Source organism: Girardinichthys multiradiatus, chromosome X (genome assembly GCF_021462225.1).
Source record: "Girardinichthys multiradiatus isolate DD_20200921_A chromosome X, DD_fGirMul_XY1, whole genome shotgun sequence".
NCBI lineage: Eukaryota > Metazoa > Chordata > Actinopteri > Cyprinodontiformes > Goodeidae > Girardinichthys > Girardinichthys multiradiatus.
The window spans coordinates 21,467,175-21,488,964 of NC_061817.1; the positions used below are offsets into that span (position 1 = coordinate 21,467,175).

The window sequence follows — 21,790 nt, forward strand, 5'->3', positions numbered from 1 at the left end:
TGGTGTCCAATGGCAAATAATCTTTTCCAGTCCAACTCTAAAAGTTTAAGTCCAAAGATTTTTGGAAAGGGCTTTATAATCCTTCCCAGGTGGATGAATGAAGCCATTGCTGATGTCTTTCCATCCTGGTGTTGTGTAAACACAAACCTCCAAACCTCTTGCTCCAGCTTCTATAGAGCAGTGCTCTGATAACAGCACATTGCTCCTACATTTCTATTTAAATCAGCAGCATGGGCGTACTTAGTATTCCCTAGGCTATATTTATGGGGAAAATAATTTAATATTTACAGATCATTGAATACAGATTTTAGGATATATTTAAAAAAGTCTTGAGTCTTGTATACATGCATCCAAGCAGTTAGTTTTCTTTACACTTTGTTTTTTTAACAGCTCTGTGAAGTGTTTGGTTAAAAAGAATGAAAGTGTACATGTGGGATAAAAGAACTTGATGTGAAAATACTACTTGACTTTCCATCATTATCTACTGAGCTGCGATGACTACTCTGCTTGAGGGCTGCTTAATGCGCTGAGTGTTGTAAACAGTGGAGTAGGATCCACTTTTACGAAAGTATTTCTGAATCACCCACAGATTCAATTTCTGCTTTTTACTCTGTAAAACAAAAACATCACACACTAAAAAACTTCTGCATATGTCCTGATAAGCTTGGTACATGCAAGTACATTGGAACATCTGAATTTAAATGTACATCCTTTGAATATTCAGTTTGTACATTGAAAATTTGTTTGTGGCATAAAAATCCCTGTTCATTTAAAGGACATAAAAAATATATATATTAATTCCAATATTGCTTTCCACCAAATGTGCCTAAAACTCACAATTACGATCATTTTAAGCATAATAGATGCAATGTTATTGTTTGATACCATTGATAGAAGCTTTGTACAGTAAGATGTTATCAAAACAACAAAACTAGACACACAACCCACTTTATGTGGAACCTCCAACTGTTCGATCTGATGGAAACGATCCAGAGATAAAGGTAGTGGAAGAGTTACGTTTTGGAAAAAGAAACTCTTGCATCATTACCTTAGAGAAGTCATTACAGGGTGCTCTCTATTATGAGGCCCAAATGCTGAAATGTTGTGTTAGTTTTACCCTCAGTGTAATTGAAGCACATCTTCCATCAATCTAGAGAATATTTTCCCCAACGTTTTGGAAATCATCAAGATGTTTTTTGGAAAATATGAGACAGGTTGTGTTGTTTTTGGTCATTAATTTTCTCCTGGAGTAATTGTGGTCGGCTTTCCACTCCTAGGACGGTTAACCAGTGTTTTCTCCATTTAAACATAATGGCTCTCACTGCAATTCACTGGAGTCCCTTTCATGACTGATAGATGTCAATAACTTTTGGGGCTTGATGTGTTGCTTTTTGATATCTTTTAGCCTACTTCATGTTGTCAGACTGGTTCCATTTATGTGATTTCTTGATTTTGGAGGTCTAGGTGTGGCTAGTGAAATTGAATTAAAAAGTGAGATTAACCATGGTTAATTTTTTATTTACTCAGGGTGCAATTACATTGTCACATAGGGACATGTTGGTTTGCATAGCATTTCACTTTAATAGATGAAATCATCAATTAAAAGCCTTTTTTTTTCCAGGTTTTCTTCAGCTTAAAATAAAATAATTTTAATTAACTTAAATGTTTAAAAAAAACACACTTGAAACCCTCAAGGGAGTAAATACTTTTTCACAAAATTGCAATACACATAAAAAAACTGGGCTTCCATCATTACATGTTTCAGGAAATGTGACCTCAAAACTTCAGCCCCGGAGACCCTTATAAAAAGGTAGAAAACATGTGCATTTTTTATTACACCAAGGAGATGCACTTGATCCCAATACAGAGATAAAGAAACAAGGCTGTCGAGCTTATCTGTAAAAGACAACATACCAACTTTTAGAGTCTAGATTTAATCAAGTATGTAATAGCAGAAGGCTTGTGGAAAAGATTAGTATACCAGACATGGATATAGTTTCTTTAAGACCTTCTAAGTCTGTCAACATATGGTGAGAACACAGACAGGAGCCTGTGCCTGCATAAACCTACTGTATTGTTCTTTCCATGGTTACCCTACACTTTTTCCATTAGTCTCTTTCCGAACGGGTACAGGCTCATGGCAGAAATGGGTTTTCATTCATCATCCATTGCTCTCTTCCATGCACGCCAGTTTCAGACGTCTTGTGTTTGCACAGCGTATGCCGCCTGTGTATTTTTACTGTCCACTGGCAAGGTGTGGAGAGGAAATGTCTTTCCTCACTTCTCCACAACGCTGGGGTTCAGTACACTCTGTTCCAGCCCCGGCCAGAATCGAGCCTAAAAATAACCAAGAGAGGACAATGCACCTATCTCACCGCTCCCCTCCCCTTCTCCTCTTCTTCCCCTGCCATTTTTCTTTGCTTTAAATGACAGAAAACCCGCATCAAAAAGACCAAAAGGGTGGCTGTTGGTGGGGGGTAGAACATTTTACACAATTGCTTGCCTCCTTGGGGGGAGGAAGCTTTTCTCTATGTGTGAATGAACATCCAAAAGAGCATACAAACAACAGTCAACAGTGGTAAAAAGCTGTTGCCCAACTGATCCCCAACTAAGCACTTCTAACAAGGAGAGACTGCTGTGTTTTTCTTTTGAGCAGACAAAATAAAGTCCAAAAAACATCTATCCAAGGTCTAACTTCCTTTGCTCCATTTTCTTCCCATGGATCTCAGATAAAAGTAATCCTCTCTTTATGTTTGGATTCACTCTGGATGATCCAAATCGACCGAGTGTCTGTCTCGAGCTGAATCTCCCAATACAATGTACTCTATTAATAGAGACTCTATTAATTACTAGTTAAAACTGTCTAAATAGGGAACTAGTATGTGTGAGATGGGTGAGACATTCTGCAATTCAAAGATGTTATAATATGCTTACCATGGTCACCACAAAACGGTGTGTTTATGTGGTGTAAGCTGCTTTATAATCTCAAAGCCCCTTATCTCTGTGGTTGTGTAATTAAGCAGGCGAAACAAAGAACACTGTAATTAATCATAATATCCCTGAATGTGTCTCTGTGTCACTGGATCTCCAAGGCTTAGCCGCTCAGCACACCTGGAGCCGTTACAAAGGCTGCAGGTACTGCTGAGTGTCAGATCCTGGAAAAAAATACAACTTATCTTTTGTGGGATGCAAAGGATTGGGAAGGTGTTGTCTAAGTGGTGTTTTTCATCTTTTCCAGTTTTGAAATAACAAAATGGTCTTGAAATCCTAGAGTGGCTGTAAGCAGTGTTTAAGTTTTTGTTTTGTCCGTTCTTTTGGCAAGAGGTTTCTATAATTCTGTGAAATCTATTTTGTCCTCATTTTTTTTTTTGTCAGTGTATTTAAGTTATGTTTATAACAGAAATCCTTCTCTGATATTGCTCAAAATCTGGAGATTAATGTACCATGCTAAAGGACAGATATTGTTTTTTTTTTTATCCAGACAACCTTAAAAGTCCCTGACTGTCATAGTTTGGGGTTTTTGTGGACCAAAGTGCAGAGACAGGCGAGGAGATGGCATGGCGAGCAGAACGATGATTTATTTCAAATCCAATACTGGCAAAGCAGAAGGCAGGCAGGCAGGGTGTACAGTGGGTATGCAGGAGTCGCGGTCAGACAGAGTACAAGAACAAAATGAAGAAGTTGACGAAGGGAAGGTGACGCATCAAACCAGCGAGGAACAAGGAAAACAGACCAACTAATATACAGAGGGAAATGAATGTGGAACAAAAGACAGGTAATCAACAAAACTAGGGACAGGTGTGACATGGCAAGCAGGGAGTCTGAAGGACAGGTGAAATTAATACAAAACTAAACCATGGGAGAAGGGACTAATTAACAAACTCAGAGAAACAGATCTAAGAAAACCATAACAACCTAAGATATAAGAACCAGGCAAATAAGAATTAACAAAAGAAACCATAAAGGAAACCCTAACTGCAAAAGTAAACAAACCCAAACAAACACTGACTGAAACTAACTGGGAGGAAACCAGAGAAAGCGAAGACTAGAATGCAAACCAAAACGTAAACAATAAGCGGAGCTAAGTATAGTGGCAAACAATAACTACAAGCTAACCTATAGAAGGAACTGAAACAATAGAAACCAGCACGGGGAACTAAACTAGGGATAAGGCTGGCAAGAACTACAAACATAAAAGGGAAACGAACACTGAGTAAATAATAACTGAAGGGGAACAAATGACAAGAGGAGGAACAGGGCAAAGAAACTAATAAACTAGAAGTGTGCAGCAATAACAAATAACCTAACCATAAACAAACACAGAGACACTAAACGGGAAACTAAACTAGAGAACCCAAGGAAGCAAGAACTGTAATAATAATAATAATAATCAGGAGAAAGCAACCACCAAGGGAACTATGGGCGAGGGGAGAAAGAACTACAAACACTGAGAGGCAGGAGAGAGAACAAAACTATTAGGAAACAGAAGGAAATAAACAGACATGACTACTAAACCCAAAGAAATAGAAACACGTAACAGAAGAGAAAACAAACGCAAAACCACAAGAAAGTCCAACTTGGCAGATCCTGACACGTAAAGCATGAAACAAAAAAACTGCAATGAGCCTTTTCATTGTTTATTAGTCTAAGTAAGTTAAAAACTCACCTTTCTCTCAAAAAAAGAGCCTGCGATGCCAGAGCACTCAAAAACGGAAAGGCACAACCATATATTCATAGTGACGTAGCTATCTACAGCAGGATGCAACAGTTGATTGCTCTGAACAGAAAACAGATTGTTTCCTTTAAAAGACCTCTCTAACTAGAATACGTCGAAAGGATCAGTGGTGACCCATTGGCACCACAGGAACAGGATAGAGTGAGCATAATTACTTTCCCCAGAGATTCAGTTCTGGAGGAAAAGTAGTTGAGCTTTGGAAAGTATGTATGAGTTTGGACTTCAAAGCAATAGGAAACTTGCTCTTTTTGTCCCAAGATTATGTAAAAAAATCTTGGATTTTAGAGATGGAAGAACCCAAAAGCCGAGGACACCCGACAGTTTATGTCACAGCGTTAACAGAGGTAATAACCGCTGAGTTGGCAGCCAGACCAATGAGGTGTTATTTGTTAGCATGAAGTTTCTCAGGTAGGAAAGCATGTTGCTGTAGCTTGTTTTTTTTTTTTTTACTTTTTGTATTGTCCTTACATCCACAGATTACAAGCAGAATGGACTATTCTTTTAATGCCTAGTGGAGAGTGCAAATTTAGCAGTTCTTTAAGGTACCACTGTTAGATAACAGTTATCCTTACTTTTTTCTCCTCATTGGAAAAATGACCAAATAATCTTTGCCTTAATACACTTGAGCTGGAGACTTTGCTACTCCGACTTTCTTCTTGGGTGGCCACTGTGTTCAATTCAATTCAATTCAGTTTTATTTATATAGCGCCAATTCACAACACATGTTGTCTCAAGGCACTTCACAACAGTCAGGTACATACATTCCAATTAACCCTATTGAACAGTGCAGTCGGAGTTAGCTTTTTATTCAAATTGGATAAAAAAAATTTCTATCTAAGGAAACCCAGCAGATTGCATCCAGTCAGTGACTTGCAGCATTCCCTCCTCCCGGATGAGCATGTAGAGACAGTGGACAGTCACTGGCGTTGACTTTGCAGCAATCCCTCATGACTGTGTGTTATGTGTTGATGCCAGAGTTCAGCGTTCCAAACATAATATCTATCTTCTATCGACTATTCTCTCAGCTAAATTGGGGCTGCTTTCTTTTCTCCGCGTGTTTTTTGTGAATGTAACCATACATAGGTTTGCAGAGAGCCTCTGTGTTTCAGTCATTGCACCACTTATGTTCTAAAGATTGGTTTTAGATTTCTGTACAATTCATCGTGCATGCATGCAGCCAAAAGTCGATGCCAGGGATTATCCAGAGAGAGATACTGTCTCTGTCTTGGATAAGCTTCACTAACTGACACTTGCACACTGATATAAACACACACTGCCCAAAGCTAGATTTATCCTTTTCCACTATTTGCCACTTATTGACCCTTCTTTACCTTTGAACTGAGATCAGTGTCAAGTCACTCCACTTAAGTGATCAGCAGACACTAGAATGAGTCTGAGATCAACACCAAACAGAGGCGAGGATGGGTGAGAAGGCTGTAAGGCTAGGTGTGAGCAATCGCGATGAATTGAGGTTGAAATAAAGTGTAATAAAGACGTCATTACGCCCAGTACTGGCATACTGTAAGCATGCTGCACCAAGGGCAACCTGGTAAAAATGCATTATATTTGTTGTGCTTTATTTTTTGGAATGTTGGAATTGTTTTGTCTGAGCAAAAATCTAGCCAAATTTGGGATGAGGGGGAGGGAAATGGGCAATGAATCGTCTGAGATCATTTTCAAACAGCTGCTAGGCAAACTTTGCACACAAATAAATAAGTCTCAAAATTGAAAAACATTAAAATGCTTTTTAATTAAAAAATATGTTTCAAATATGTTTTAAAACTTAAGTTTTTAAATACATTAGGAAGTATTTACAATGGGATACTTATACCTTTTTAAGTCTACAGTTCCTTGCAAAGTAATCATACCCCTTGACCTTTATCACTTTTTGCGACATTACAAAATCAAGCATCAATGTATTTTACTGGGATTTTATAGTATAGACCAATAGAAAGTTGATGAATTATACATATGGTTTTCCTTTTTTTCAAAAATAAAAACCTCAAAAGTTTGTATCCAACCCCCTTTACCTCTAGATAAAATCGAATGCAACCAATTATCTTCGTAAGATACTTAATTAGCAAACAGAATCCACCTTTGTGTAATTTAATTCCTGTATAAATATAGCTATTCTATGAAGGCCTTAGAATGTTGTTAAAGAACACTAGAGAACAAACAGCATCGCAACGACCAACGAACAGAGAAGACAGGCTAGGGATAACGTTATTTAGGAGTTTAAAGCAGGCTTAGGTTCAAAACAGCATCCCAAGCGTTGTCTCCCTAAGTTCAGTCCATCATGTGAAAGCGTAAGGAGTTTGATACGACTGCAAGCCTACCAAGTCATGACCGTTCTAAACCAACAAGATGTTGAAGGACAGGCAGCCAAGTGGTCCTTGATAACTCTGGATGAGCTGTAGAGATCCATAGCTCAGGTGAAAGAATCTGTAGACAGGACTTGTGCACTCCAAGTATCCTTCCTTGATGGAGGAGTGGCAAGAAGAAAGTCATAAGAGGTCATGTTCGCAGTTTGCCACAAGCCAAATAAGAGAAACAGATATGACAAGAAATTTAAGTCAAATATAGGGATACATTTTTTTGTTTTTTTCGGGTACTCAGGCTTACAAAAGCATGCAGGTTGGGCTGACTGGCACTGAATTCCCATTAGGTGGTTTTTCTCATCAGACTCTGTGTTAGCCTGGTAATCTGTCCAGGGTGTATTAAATCTTTTGTCCCGTAACCCCGGAAGGTAGATTCTAGCCCCCTGGAAATTCTTGTCAGGATGGATGGATGATAATAGCTCCTCCACCAAAAGTACCAAAAATTTTAGCTGACTGATTAAGGTAGTTGCAGTTACAGAGTTCCAAGTACGTGGTACTGTAAATGAAAAGGATATAAAGGAACTTTAAGGTTTCTATAAGTTCGGGTTATCTGGGGTTATATGCACCTTTGTGTGTCATTGAAGTCTGGTGTGAAGTATAGAGGCAGAATCCTACATTGAAGTTCATGTATTGCTGACTTTGTGTTTTTGTGAAGCGGTATGCACCACGCTGTTCATGCCAACAATGCAGCTGTCGCACTGTTGATTCTCTGATGCTGGGTTTTTGTGTTTAAACACACACTGACGTAGCTCTAAACCACCTCTGTTTGGTCTGTGTGAATTATGAAGAGAATAGCAGCAGCTGAAAGAGGAACAGGGTATTTTGGACACTGACAAATTAATGGATAGAAAATACTCATCTTGATTATTACAATTTGAATTCAGCTTGATTATGTGATTAGCAAATTGATAGGAAGATATTTAGTCAGAGGAGTAGTTTGCTTCTAATAAAATCAAATGGTGAAAATTTTGTATTGGACACTTAGATCTAACCCTTGGATGTTACATTAGTTCCTTTTTGCTTTTTAACATGTCAAAATGATTTTAATGGCTTTGAATGAACCATAATGGAATTTAAATCCTGATACTGAATATCATTATTGTTGTTGTAAAAGCAGCTGTGTTGAATTGTACGTCTAGGACCAAGGGCATTTCTCAAACTAAATTTTCAAATGCTGCTTCAGGAGAGGCTTTAGTTCAGCTTTACTACTGGAAGCCGAGGGTCCCAGCTTCAGCGTTAAAAAGAAATTAACAAAAGACAACAAAGAGGTGGCTAGCTTCTTAAATAAGCTTCAGCTTTAATGCTGCCCGTGCCAAAGCATACAGACGTAAAGTTGTAAATCCCCACTTCAAAAGAGGAGATGCATTTCTGCTATGGATAGATGGTGAGTAATCTATCCAACTACTGGAAAAATATGAAATTCATCATTTCTGTCTTTGCTAATATTTATTGAAGTCCAAGCAGTTTTTGCAATATTGATATTGCATACAGTAATATTGTTATAACAATTAATTTGTGATATATTGTGCAGGCCTGCTATCCATCTATCCGAGCATTCGTCCTTCCAAGCGTATATCCATCCAGGTGTCCGTTCATGCGTCCATCTCTCCGTCCGTCCCTTCATTGTTTTCCAAAGACTACAATCCCCCACTGTTTTCTGGACTTCTGTTTAAATCACTTTCTGTTGTTTCATCTGCACCCGTCAGATTGTCTGGCAACAGCGACTAAGCTGGCACTGGGAAACACAAAAACCACACGTATTGTGTGGTGATACATCACATAAGCACACATGAACAGGCAGGCGGCTTGACAAAGAGCGCAGCAGACAGATCGTGTGAGGATAAAAAAAAAGAAGAAAAGAATAGCAAATTTCAGATAATGACAGAGAAAAACACAGTCAGCTTGTGTACAAGCTGTCACAGATGTCCATGAGTTTTTGCTCTTCCCTCTGGATCTGCAGCGAGGTCCCAATGTAAATGTCACCATTGCTGACATTGAGACGAGTCAGGTGCCATGGCAGTCATGTCACAGTGAGTGACACTTTGGCAGGACAGATCCCAGTTCAGTGGAAGACAATAGCACAATTTCATTTAGCCCCAACAGATGAGAAGAAGCCAATATCTGTAGAACACACAGTATTATGTGCCATGTTTTGTACATGTGGGAGTGAGTGTGGGTGTAGACATGCATTTGTTTGTCTTTATGCTTTTGCTTCATTGTGTGTCCATGTAACTCAGTTTTAGGTTGATTGATGCTAATTTACTTGCACAACCAGTGGCGTACTGCCGTTCTCTGTTTGTCTCTCCTTACTAAAGTGTTTGCTCGGCAGTGTGCATAAAACCGAATAAGGATAAAATGCTTTGTATGTTTGTCCTTTGATATTTTCCCCCGTAGACGAAGATCTAAAGAACTTGTGGGTGTATTCACTTTAAGATTGTATAAAAGTCCAATGACAGAAACACAATCTTGTTTCATTTTCAATGTTGTTTTTATAACTACAATATCTGTTTTTCTTTCTCCTACTTATCTTTCTCAGTTTGTTGTTTCGTGGTCCACAAACGGTGCCATGAGTTCGTCACCTTTTCCTGTCCTGGTGCCGATAAGGGTCCTGACACAGATGTAAGTTTATAGTTTGTCTTTACATTTTCAGCTGTTTTGATTATTGTCCAAAAATGATTCCTTGTGATTGATTTATTTGCAAAAAAAAACAAACAAACTTAAACACATTTTATTGGGATTTTATGTGATAGACCAGCACTAGGTAGCACATATTTATTAAGTGGACTTTTACAAATAAAAATAGGAAAATGGTTGCTTACATTTTTATCCAGCTCTGTTTTCTCTAAATGAAATCCAGTGCTACCAGAAGACACAACAGCAAACCTGGCAAAACATAGCTGACAGGCAGGTCTAGAGAAAGTTAATTATAGAAGCACCCCAGATATCCATGGTAACTTTGGAGGAGCTGCAGAGATCCAAACCTCATATGTGTGTTGACGGGACAACTAGTTGTGCACTCCACCAATCCTTGATCAGTTGCCTAGAAAGGAACATAATTACTTTTAAGCAAACTGTCTGGACTTTTATTCAAGCTTGCAAATTGAGAAAGCACACATTGCAGTACAGGCAGCAGAAGTGTGAGTTCTGTGAGAAGGCCACATCTGTCTATACACCAAGACAGTTGCTGCACAGATTTTATTGGGCAAAAAATCCCACATGATATCTTTGAACCACCATGGGAAGTCACAGCCTGAATGCAGCACAGTAGGTGGCTTGTTGAGTTTTACATCAAACAGAACATGAATAAATATTGGGAAATATAGGGACACATTGGCGTTTTTTTCGGGTACTCAGACTTACAAAAGCATGCAGGTTGGGTTGACTGGCACTGAATTCCCATTAGGTGTTTTTTCTCATTAGACTCTGTGTTAGCCTGGTAATCTGTCCAGGGTGTACTAAATCGTTTCTAGTTTTTCTTTCTTTTTTTTTCTTTTGGTTTTGGGATTTTCATTCATGTGTTTGTATATAGAAGGAAGTAAATACATAGACTGATTATTCAAAGTGATCTACACTATCTCCAATAGTTAAGATTAGGTGAAGTTTTAGAGATTTTAAATTATTTACGTTAGTTCTTAATTATCAGTTGTAGTAATTAAGGTTTTATAGATGTTTTGCTATTGACAATGTAAAACACATAATTTTTAAGGTTGTTTTTTTAGAAAAGCTAAATATTGGAAAGAATCCATGTGTTATTAACTAGACATGTATTTATATATAATTGGATGGATAGATATGTAGGCATGAAGGTAGGCAGGCTGGCAGTTTCTTTTTATTCGAATTTATTACATTTGGCATCAATGCAGATCTCTTTCACTTGTGTAAAAAAATTGCCACATGTACCCTTCCTCTGTAGCCGGCTTGATAAATTGTTTTTTATTACATATATGGATTTAAGTACTTTGAGTCTGTTAACTGAAAAGATAAGGGAAGGATATATTGACTTTTGAAAGCAAGGTCACTTTTCATAGTGGAAAATATCAACCCCTACACCACATGATGTCAAATTCAGGAAAAAGAGGCGTAGGTATAGAGGTAAAATAAGGAAACAAATTTGGACTAAACTTGTAGCTACCTGAGACCAAAGTATCTGACATCGTGTTTAGCAATGAAGAAGGAGGAGGAGGGAAATGTGAATGTAGCTTCTCATAGATAAGAACTTTGTAGCTTATTTCACATCTCTGGTTTTTTGGAAAACTTTGATTTGCTTTACTTATTTTTGACCAATTCGATTTCTCTTTAGGACCTATATTATTGTATTATACAAAGACATAGCATTCCTGATCAGTCTTTAATTTGTTTTAAAAGCAATGTCACACCAAGTGTCGGAGAGAACGGCTTCTGAAAAACAGGGTTTTGTAAAAATGTAAAACAAATTGTTAAAATGAATATTGATTTGACTTTGATTGTAAGTTGTCTTCAGTATCTTATATTAGCAGTTAGCGTCACTAGAGAAGAAGTTTGCATATATTTGCCTTAGAGAATATAGACCTCGAGCTTTCTATAAGCCTGAATACCTTTAAAAATAAAATAAATTATCCATGACAGATAGAAGTTGAAAGCTCACAAGGATAAAACAAAGGAATTTTTCTTTACTAGATACAGGTCCTTCTCAAAATATTAGCATATTGTGATGAAGTTCATTATTTTCCATAATGTCATGATGAAAATTTAACATTCCTATATTTTAGATTCATTGCACACTAACTGAAATATTTCAGGTCTTTTATTGTCTTAATACGGATGATTTTGGCATACAGCTCATGAAAACTCTAAATTCCTATCTCACAAAATTAGCATATTTCATCCGACCAATAAAAGAAAAGTGTTTTTAATACAAAAAACGTCAACCTTCAAATAATCATGTACAGTTATGCACTCAATACTTGGTCCGGAATCCTTTTGCAGAAATGACTGCTTCAATGCGGCGTGACATGGAGGCAATCAACCTGTGGCACTGCTGAGGTCTTATGGAGGCCCAGGATGCTTCGATAGCGGCCTTTAGCTCATCCAGAGTGTTGGGTCTTGAGTCTCTCAATGTTCTCTTCACAATATCCCACAGATTCTCTATGGGGTTCAGGTCAGGAGAGTTGGCAAGCCAATTGAGCACAGTGATACCATGGTCAGTAAACCATTTACCAGTGGTTTTGGCACTGTGAGCAGGTGCCAGGTCGTGCTGAAAAATGAAATCTTCATCTCCAAAAAGCTTTTCAGCAGATGGAAGCATGAAGTGCTCCAAAATCTCCTGATAGCTAGCTGCATTGACCCTGCCCTTGATAAAACACAGTGGACCAACACCAGCAGCTGACACGGCACCCCAGACCATCACTGACTGTGGGTACTTGACACTGGACTTCTGGCATTTTGGCACTTCCTTCTCCCCAGTCTTCCTCCAGACTCTGGCACCTTGATTTCCGAATGACATGCAGAATTTGCTTTCATCCGAAAAAAGTACTTTGGACCACTGAGCAACAGTCCAGTGCTGCTTCTCTGTAGCCCAGGTCAGGCGCTTCTGCCGCTGTTTCTGGTTCAAAAGTGGCTTGACCTGGGGAATGCGGCACCTGTAGCCCATTTCCTGCACACGCCTGTGCACGGTGGCTCTGGATGTTTCTACTCCAGACTCAGTCCACTGCTTCCGCAGGTCCCCCAAGGTCTGGAATCGGCCCTTCTCCACAATCTTCCTCAGGGTCCGGTCACCTCTTCTCGTTGTGCAGCGTTTTCTGCCACACTTTTTCCTTCCCACAGACTTCCCACTGAGGTGCCTTGATACAGCACTCTGGGAACAGCCTATTCGTTCAGAAATTTCTTTCTGTGTCGTACCCTCTTGCTTGAGGGTGTCAATAGTGGCCTTCTGGACAGCAGTCAGGTCGGCAGTCTTACTCATGATTGGGGTTTTGAGTGATGAACCAGGCTGGGAGTTTTAAAGGCCTCAGGAATCTTTTGCAGGTGTTTAGAGTTAACTCGTTGATTCAGATGATTAGGTTCATAGCTCGTTTAGAGACCCTTTTAATGATATGCTAATTTTGTGAGATAGGAATTTTGGGTTTTCATGAGCTGTATGCCAAAATCATCCGTATTAAGACAATAAAAGACCTGAAATATTTCAGTTAGTGTGCAATGAATCTAAAATATATGAATGTTAAATTTTCATCATGACATTATGGAAAATAATGAACTTTATCACAATATGCTAATATTTTGAGAAGGACCTGTATGTGCTTAGAACACTGCATCAGGTTAAAGCTATTCCACAAGATGGCACGTTCAATGGTGCAATGTTTAGTACAGAATGCACCCTCAGATGCATCCTCTCATGCTTCTGATTAGCTCGTAAAAGTTTTAGTAGTGTTTCCCTCTCCAAAGCAACACTGAAGCCAGCTGTGCTGCAGATTTTGAGGAAACATCCTAGTGCTGATTCCCACAGTTGTTACAATAGGATGGTTGGGCATTCAGCAGGGTTCCAGAGGTGCACAGTGGGCTCAATTTTTGGCTTTAAACTGGAACCAGGTTTTTCAAATTTGCCACAATCCAGCAATGTTCATATGGTCTTGGAGATCCTGCAGAATAGAAGGTCACCTAAATCCTGGATGAAGGGACATTACCAGTGGAAATACAGGCTTCTCTTCACTCAAACTGTTTGTACTAACACACACTCTCGTTTGGAGAGTGGTGGTTATCTCCACTCCATAGTGCCAAACAGAAAAGGCCAATTAAGACTCTTGTTTTCCCTGTCTTCAGCTTCCCCAGACTGAAAGCGCTGCTAATGAATTTTGTATGGCTAAGCCAATTAAAGGATTTATATTCACAATAATAGTGCATTCCAATCACAGATTAAAATCTCCATTCATAAGTGCATTGTTTGAAATTCTTGATTAACTGCAGTATTTATGTAATGTTAGTTTCACACCTCCTCATTTTTTTATTTAGACTTTCCGCATTAAATAAAACCAAAAGAAAGTTTCATAGGTGAGAGGTGAGCACTTTAGTAAAGCTGTTACATCTATGGCAAATATGACAGCATGCAGTTTTAATGTCTTATGATTATGAATTTTTTTGCCTTGTCTTCGGCTTCTCTCCTACCCTTCATTTTTTATTTTTCATAACACTCTTGGGTCCACTCTTGTCATTCATCAGCTCAGCTCTGTCTTTCAGACTGCTTAGCTATAACTCTTTCTCTTTCATCTCCCTCTCTCTGCCACTCACACACCTACATCCATGGCTTAGATCTCCCATTGTGAATATTAGCATGCCTGTTATTATACCCATTATCTTTCAAACCGATTCGGTTCAGAGTCAGTGAGAAGGTCTCTGAGGGATGAAACGGGCTGAATGCTAAATGAACATATGGGATTCACCAGCAGCTCTTTAAAGATACAAAACACTTGATCTCATTTAAGGTTTCTCAGGATTTGTCACTTTAGTCAATCAAAGTACACAAAGCCTAACATAAAAAAAGCACACATCAAAACATTGCATTCAGATGCTTTTTAGGTCCAGCACACCTAATTATGAACCTCTCAGTTTATGTTTACTATTTATAACTGGTGCCCAGAAATGTCTGGGAGAAAAACCTGTCAAATTCCTTTAGCAAATTAAGAAAACTGACAAATTAAATCAAAATGACTAAAGTTTATTTAATGCTGTTGTAGTTATGTTTTAAATTTTTCACCAAAGATGTTAAAAAATCTGGTTTTACATATGCTGAATCTGAAATCTGAATCTGAAGTGCTTTGGTTTATATGTACTTTAATTCTAAAATACAATTTCTTAGTAAAATTAACAAATTGAAAATAGGTATGAAAACCTATTTGAAACCGGGTTTCCTATCAGCTTTATGATCATTTATTACAATCGTAAAAACAAATTGTGGACATGCTCATTGGATATTCAGTTCTTTATGAAGAAATGTTCCTGTTACCTTTACTGATGTCTAACCTTTTTTTTTTGTTGCATCCTATGACATCTGGCAGAAAGCTAACAGCATTTAAAAAAACATGGTGGTGGTAGTGTGATGATCTGGGGATGGTTTCTGCTTGCTGACTTGCTGTATTTTATTAACTATGAATTCTAATCTCTCCCAAAAATACTTAAGGAAAAAATCCACCCATCAGGTGGCCTAGTAAAAGTCTGGACCTAAATCCGAATAGGATACAAAGCATTCAGAATTCCTCCACAGTGATGTAGATGACTCTGTGTCAGTTATGACAAACATTTAATGGGGCAGCTGTTGTCGTCAAGGGTGACACAACATGTGATTAGTTTTAGGGGGCAATTACTTGTTCACAGGTTGGTTTGAATAGCTTTTTCTGCTTAAGAAATAAAATCATAATTTGAAAACTATTTGGATTGTATTTGATGATCTGAAATATTTAAATGTGACAAACAAGTTTTTTGTAAATACAGTCTGCCTCAGTCCTCTTCACAAACCACTTCCAAGCCTTTAATTATCACCAAATAATCCTGAAATTCAAGAACTGTTCTCACAAGCATCTCAGATGTTTCGCCGCAGCTGTACAGAACCCCGTGACATCTCTCACTGAAATATGCAGGCGTTTGTTCTTAACGAGGGAAGAATGAAAAGAAATATTGATTTACAAAAAATAGCAAAACTTAAAGAAAAACTGAGCAAACGATGTTGTTTAAAAGGCAACAATCTATGTATAAAGTGGTTTTCATTGATTTTTCAGCAAAGAGTGAGTACTGTGTTTAAAAAGAAGGTCTCATCTTTAACTGACTTTTGGACATTTGTTTATTTTCAAGTCTCTGAACTGTTTACCTTGACATAATCTCTGCATACTAATGTACACATGTAGCTGCCATGCTCGAGCGCATTAATATGCATCTCTGCGTAGAAGTCGGACTTCTCTCTGTTTTATTTGTTCCTCAGAGTGAGATGATGATTCACTGAAGCCTACCCATCCCTCCTTCTCTCCATCCTCCTTTGCTGCCCCAAAGCTTTCTGAATCAGTGTGTGTGGTGTCATAACTCTGAATTGGGTTTGGAAACACATACACACATTGTCACTTTCTCTCTTACTTACACACAAACTGCCCCTTTGCACTGTGGGCGGAGAGTGACCCTTGTGGCAACCTCAATCTGTCAATGGCGTCATCTGTCCGACAAGACGCTTTGATCCGCTCACATGACGACATGGAGAAGATGGAGAGATGTTCACATTACCATAGGAGGGAAATGTGCTCTCTCCTTCTCTTTTCTCTTTCTGTTTCTACTTTTTGTTGTTTTCATTGAACATGGTGAAGCGTTGGTGGTAAACAGTGCTGCACTGAGTCAAGGATCTCTCTAGAACCTGTGAATGAAAGAGAGTCATCCATAGACAAAAAATGTGACATTCACAACCAGCTCACATCATCTTAACTGATCTAGACTTTTAGAGATCAAGTTATTATCATAAGCTGAGATATCTCCAGCTTTAATGTAGCAACATTATCTAAGTCATAATGTTATCTGGTAGGATTTCTTCTTTTCTGTGCTTTAGCTTTTAGAAGTAGACATTTTGCTTTGGGATTATTTATTCAGATTACCTTGATTGATTGCATACACTTTAAAAAACACAATATTTTCTTTTACTCTCTGCCATTATATAAAAAGTAACCTTTTTCTGTTGTAAATTTAACTTTTTTTTGGTATCTGTCCACAAGCTCAGCCCATTCCTGGTGTAACTGGTTGCTGTGCACGCACAAACCTTTTCACCTCTGCTCATACATTTTCCATGGGATTAAGATCAGGCCTTTGTGATGGTCTCTCCATAACATTGACTTTGTTGTCTTCAAGACATTGTTTATGTAATTTATTAAAATGCTTAGGGGTCAACTTAGAAGACATGTTTGAGCCCAAGCTTTATCTTCCTGGCTGACATTTTGAGATATTTCCACATAATGTTGCTTCCACATTCATTTGGTGAAGTGCACCAGTTCCTACTACTGCAAAACACAGGAGACAACATGATACTGCCACCACTGTACTTGATCACAGACTTGCAAACTTCCATTTTTTTCTTCTTAATGTGTCTTTCTGCCCAAACACTTCATTCAGTCTCTTTCAGGCCATAGAAAAAGTCTGTATGCATTTGACAACTGTAAACTGGCTGTTTGTGTTGCTTTTTGAGTAGTGGTGTCTTCCTATTTCAGTGGCCTTCCAGGCCAATTTGGTACAGCTCTTGTTTCACTGTGCAGAATGGTGCTATCTTAGCAGTTTTACCCTCCATCTTCAGAAGATCTGTTGCTGTTGTTTTGGGATGGATACACACATTGTGCAACATTGGATATCTGGTAGATCAGCATGTTTTGGTTGTTTTTCTTGTGTATAATTGTTTGAACAGATGAAGGTGGCACCTTCATGTCTCCAGAGATTGCACCGAAGGATTGACCACCTTGACTAATTTATTTTGATTTTTTTAATGATGTCACAAAAGAAAGCGATGTGTTTGAGGTTTTTGCTTAAAATGCAACTGCAGGTGTGCTGCCATTTCAACTCAAATGTTCCTCATTCAGTTATATGTAGCTTACAAATCCATGACATCATCATCTGGGCTTCTGCAGATCATTTAAAGGCAAATTGACATATGTAAACATTTGACTTTCAAGTAAATACAAAAATGATATCTTAAAAAAAATAACATCTAGCATTTCACATATAGAAGTAATTTTTGATAATCCTGATCTAAAGCAGGAATATTGTAGTCAATGTCAGGCTGTGACAAACAGAATGTGTTTTTTTGTACAGTGTATGCAAATATCTGGTTTCAACTGTAGACGTTCTGTTTCTCTTTGATTTAGTTAGCGGTGCAACAAATGTACTACTTCAACAAGTATGCTCAGTTACTCTCCACCAGTTCCCATTATTCGATCAGGTCAGACCTGAGCAATTTACCCAAAGATAACAGTAACAGTATGTTATTTAGCTGCCATTTATCCTGTGCTATTTAATCACCATTGCTGTATACTGCTCAGTCAGAAGTGCAGTGAGTCACTCAGCTTCCTGGTCATGATGTATGTTGCTCCCTTTCCCATTAATTCTGCCCTGGCATGATATAACTGAGAAACACACCGACACACTTGTGCAGGTGAGGCACCCAAACTCCTCATTAAGCAAGTGTGTGCATAAACTGGTGTGGCTACACTGTGCCCTCTGTTCCTCATTACAGCAGTCATCAGTGCTTGGGCCTGTTGACACTCGGACTCTGCTGAAACCTACACACTCTGCTCAGCTGCTGTGATCAACATTGAGAGGCACCTTTAGCTTTTAGCTTCTGTGAAAATGAGAATATTGGTGAGAAAATGATAGGGATACAATAGCTGGCACTTTTTTAGAGGTTGCTTGACTTATATACATTTACTGAAAGATTGTCTCCCTTAAATACTTTTCACTACATGGCCAGCAGTTGTTTGGAAACTTTGCAGCTTCGGTTTTAATGCTGATATTTCAGTCTTTTAAGTTTACTGTGCAGTGAGTTTGCATATTAAGTCATTACTAAGAGCTTTTTGACTTACAACAGCTGTACAGCCATCATTGCTTCACATTGAAATGAAATGTCATGTTGAGAAATTGCAAAATATTTAGCACCTGAAAGAGCATGTTTTAAATGATCCGATTATCTATGTGAAAGGTTTAGTTGGAGTGAAGTAGGTTTCAGGACACTCAAAAAGGTCCATCAAGTACTGCTAGGTCACATACTAGGTAGACATACTGAGAAGGAAATGTGTGCATGTGACTTTTAACTTATTTTAATTTATTAATTCTCCTCTCTGACACTATAGTTATTAGCTGCTGAGTGGACAGTTGTTTTTTGTCAAAGTGAATAAAGAAACCTGATAATAAATCCGTATGATGATCTGGTATTCAGTCTCAACTCTGAGAAGCTGCTGTTATTGCTTAGCTGTGACTAGAAACTGCCAGTATACGAGGTCAAAGTGCAACATTTTGACCAAATGACATGAACTTATTTTCCATGTACAAGGCTACATAAAACATTACGTCTGATCAGACAAACATATGAATAGCACAAACAATACAGGTCCTTCTCAAAATATTAGCATATTGTGATAAAGTTCATTATTTTCCATAATGTCATGATGAAAATTTAACATTCATATATTTTAGATTCATTGCACACTAACTGAAATATTTCAGGTCTTTTATTGTCTTAATACGGATGATTTTGGCATACAGCTCATGAAAACCCAAAATTCCTATCTCACAAAATTAGCATATCATTAAAAGGGTCTCTAAACGAGCTATGAACCTAATCATCTGAATCAACGAGTTAACTCTAAACACCTGCAAAAGATTCCTGAGGTCTTTAAAACTCCCAGCCTGGTTCATCACTCAAACCCCAATCATGGGTAAGACTGCCGACCTGACTGCTGTCCAGAAGGCCACTATTGACACCCTCAAGCAAGAGGGTAAGACACAGAAAGAAATTTCTGAATGAATAGGCTGTTCCCAGAGTGCTGTATCAAGGCACCTCAGTGGGAAGTCTGTGGGAAGGAAAAAGTGTGGCAGAAAACGCTGCACAACGAGAAGAGGTGACCGGACCCTGAGGAAGATTGTGGAGAAAGGCCGATTCCAGACCTTGGGGGACCTGCGGAAGCAGTGGACTGAGTCTGGAGTAGAAACATCCAGAGCCACCGTGCACAGGCGTGTGCAGGAAATGGGCTACAGGTGCCACATTCCCCAGGTCAAGACACTTTTGAACCAGAAACAGCGGCAGAAGCGCCTGACCTGGGCTACAGCGAAGCAGCACTGGACTGTTGCTCAGTGGTCCAAAGTACTTCTTTCGGATGAAAGCAAATTCTGCATGTCATTCGGAAATCAAGGTGCCAGAGTCTGGAGGAAGACTGGGGAGAAGGAAATGCCAAAATGCCAGAAGTCCAGTGTCAAGTACCCACAGTCAGTGATGGTCTGGGGTGCCGTGTCAGCTGCTGGTGTTGGTCCACTGTGTTTTATCAAGGGCAGGGTCAATGCAGCTAGCTATCAGGAGATTTTGGAGCACTTCATGCTTCCATCTGCTGAAAAGCTTTATGGAGATGAAGATTTCATTTTTCAGCACAACCTGGCACCTGCTCACAGTGCCAAAACCACTGGTAAATGGTTTACTGACCATGGTATCACTGTGCTCAATTGGCCTGCCAACTCTCCTGACCTGAACCCCATAGAGAATCTGTGGGATATTGTGAAGAGAACATTGAGAGACTCAAGACCCAACACTCTGGATGAGCTAAAGGCCGCTATCGAAGCATCCTGGGCCTCCATAAGACCTCAGCAGTGCCACAGGCTGATTGCCTCCATGCCACGCCGCATTGAAGCAGTCATTTCTGCCAAAGGATTCCCGACCAAGTATTGAGTGCATAACTGTACATGATTATTTGAAGGTTGACGTTTTTTGTATTAAAAACACTTTTCTTTTATTGGTCGGATGAAATATGCTAATTTTGTGAGATAGGAATTTTGGGTTTTCATGAGCTGTATGCCAAAATCATCCGTATTAAGACAATAAAAGACCTGAAATATTTCAGTTAGTGTGCAATGAATCTAAAATATATGAATGTTAAATTTTCATCATGACATTATGGAAAATAATGAACTTTATCACAATATGCTAATATTTTGAGAAGGACCTGTAGTTACGTTTAAAGTTGTGTAATTAAAATCAATGAAGATGTCTCTAATTTAAATTTCAGCACAGCATTTGCAGATCTAATAAGAACTGAAGGGAACGACTGCCTTTTAAAATAAATAAATCTCCACCAAAATCAGGCTCAGGAAGTGCAGCCCTTTGCCTTAATCGCCTTAAAAAAAGTAAATTAGCAGTAGAGGTAACAATTTCGTTTAATATTTTGAGAAGGACCTGTATAGTGAGTAAATCAAGCCCCTCACAAATCCTCCTCAAAGGGAAAAATCTTTGATTCAGAGCTCTATTTATTCCATGTGATTCCAAATGAGTACAAGACAAATGAGTACACTTTACAGTGAAACAGTATTAGCTTACACCAAAAGTGCAAAATCAATAATAACTCTGTACAACCTGTAGGCTAACACACTCCCTGTGGACGCAATCAGTCTTTACTATGGGACCACCAAGAAGATACAGCATCATTAATCATCATCCACAAACCAGGTTACAGAGTGAGAAAAAAATTAATTGGGGATTTGCAACAAGACACAAAACAGCTGTATCAGTGCAACAGTTCTGAGCGTGCATCTTTTGTACCAATCTGCAAAAATGCTCTGAGAGATTTGTGTTATACTCCTGTTCATCCCTGGACAGAGACATGCAAGATTCTCGGCTCTCTGACCATCTGCACGGACAGAAGAATCTGGCGATTAAGAGGCAGAGCAACACAATAAGTCAGTGAGAAGGGGTATAGTTTCTGCATGGTGCTGCCTCACTTCGACGCACTGACAGTTGTTGAGCTGAAACATGGCAAATCCCTTGTTCCTTCCTTTTTCTGCTGCTGCTGGCAGCTGTGACAGCTAGCTGCTTCTTGTTGTTTTCTAACTCTGAAAGGTTGATGTCTCTGTCCTCCTAGAGTTACTGTGGGAGCATTTCTTTTCTTACAGACCATTCTCTCTTGCTGATTGACTGTTTTATGCTTCACTG

General features: G+C 38.8%; 1 protein-coding gene across 2 annotated transcripts in view; it reads left to right on the forward strand.

Annotated features, from left to right (window-relative positions):
* The window catches only part of LOC124862966 (protein kinase C alpha type-like), a 159,853-nt gene that overhangs the window by 39,080 nt on the left and 98,983 nt on the right, over positions 1-21,790 (forward strand). For both annotated transcript variants that reach the window (XM_047357177.1, XM_047357178.1), the window contains exon 3: positions 9,650-9,732. In XM_047357177.1, coding sequence (XP_047213133.1) covers positions 9,650-9,732 — 83 coding nt within the window. The remainder of the gene's footprint in view (positions 1-9,649; positions 9,733-21,790) is intronic.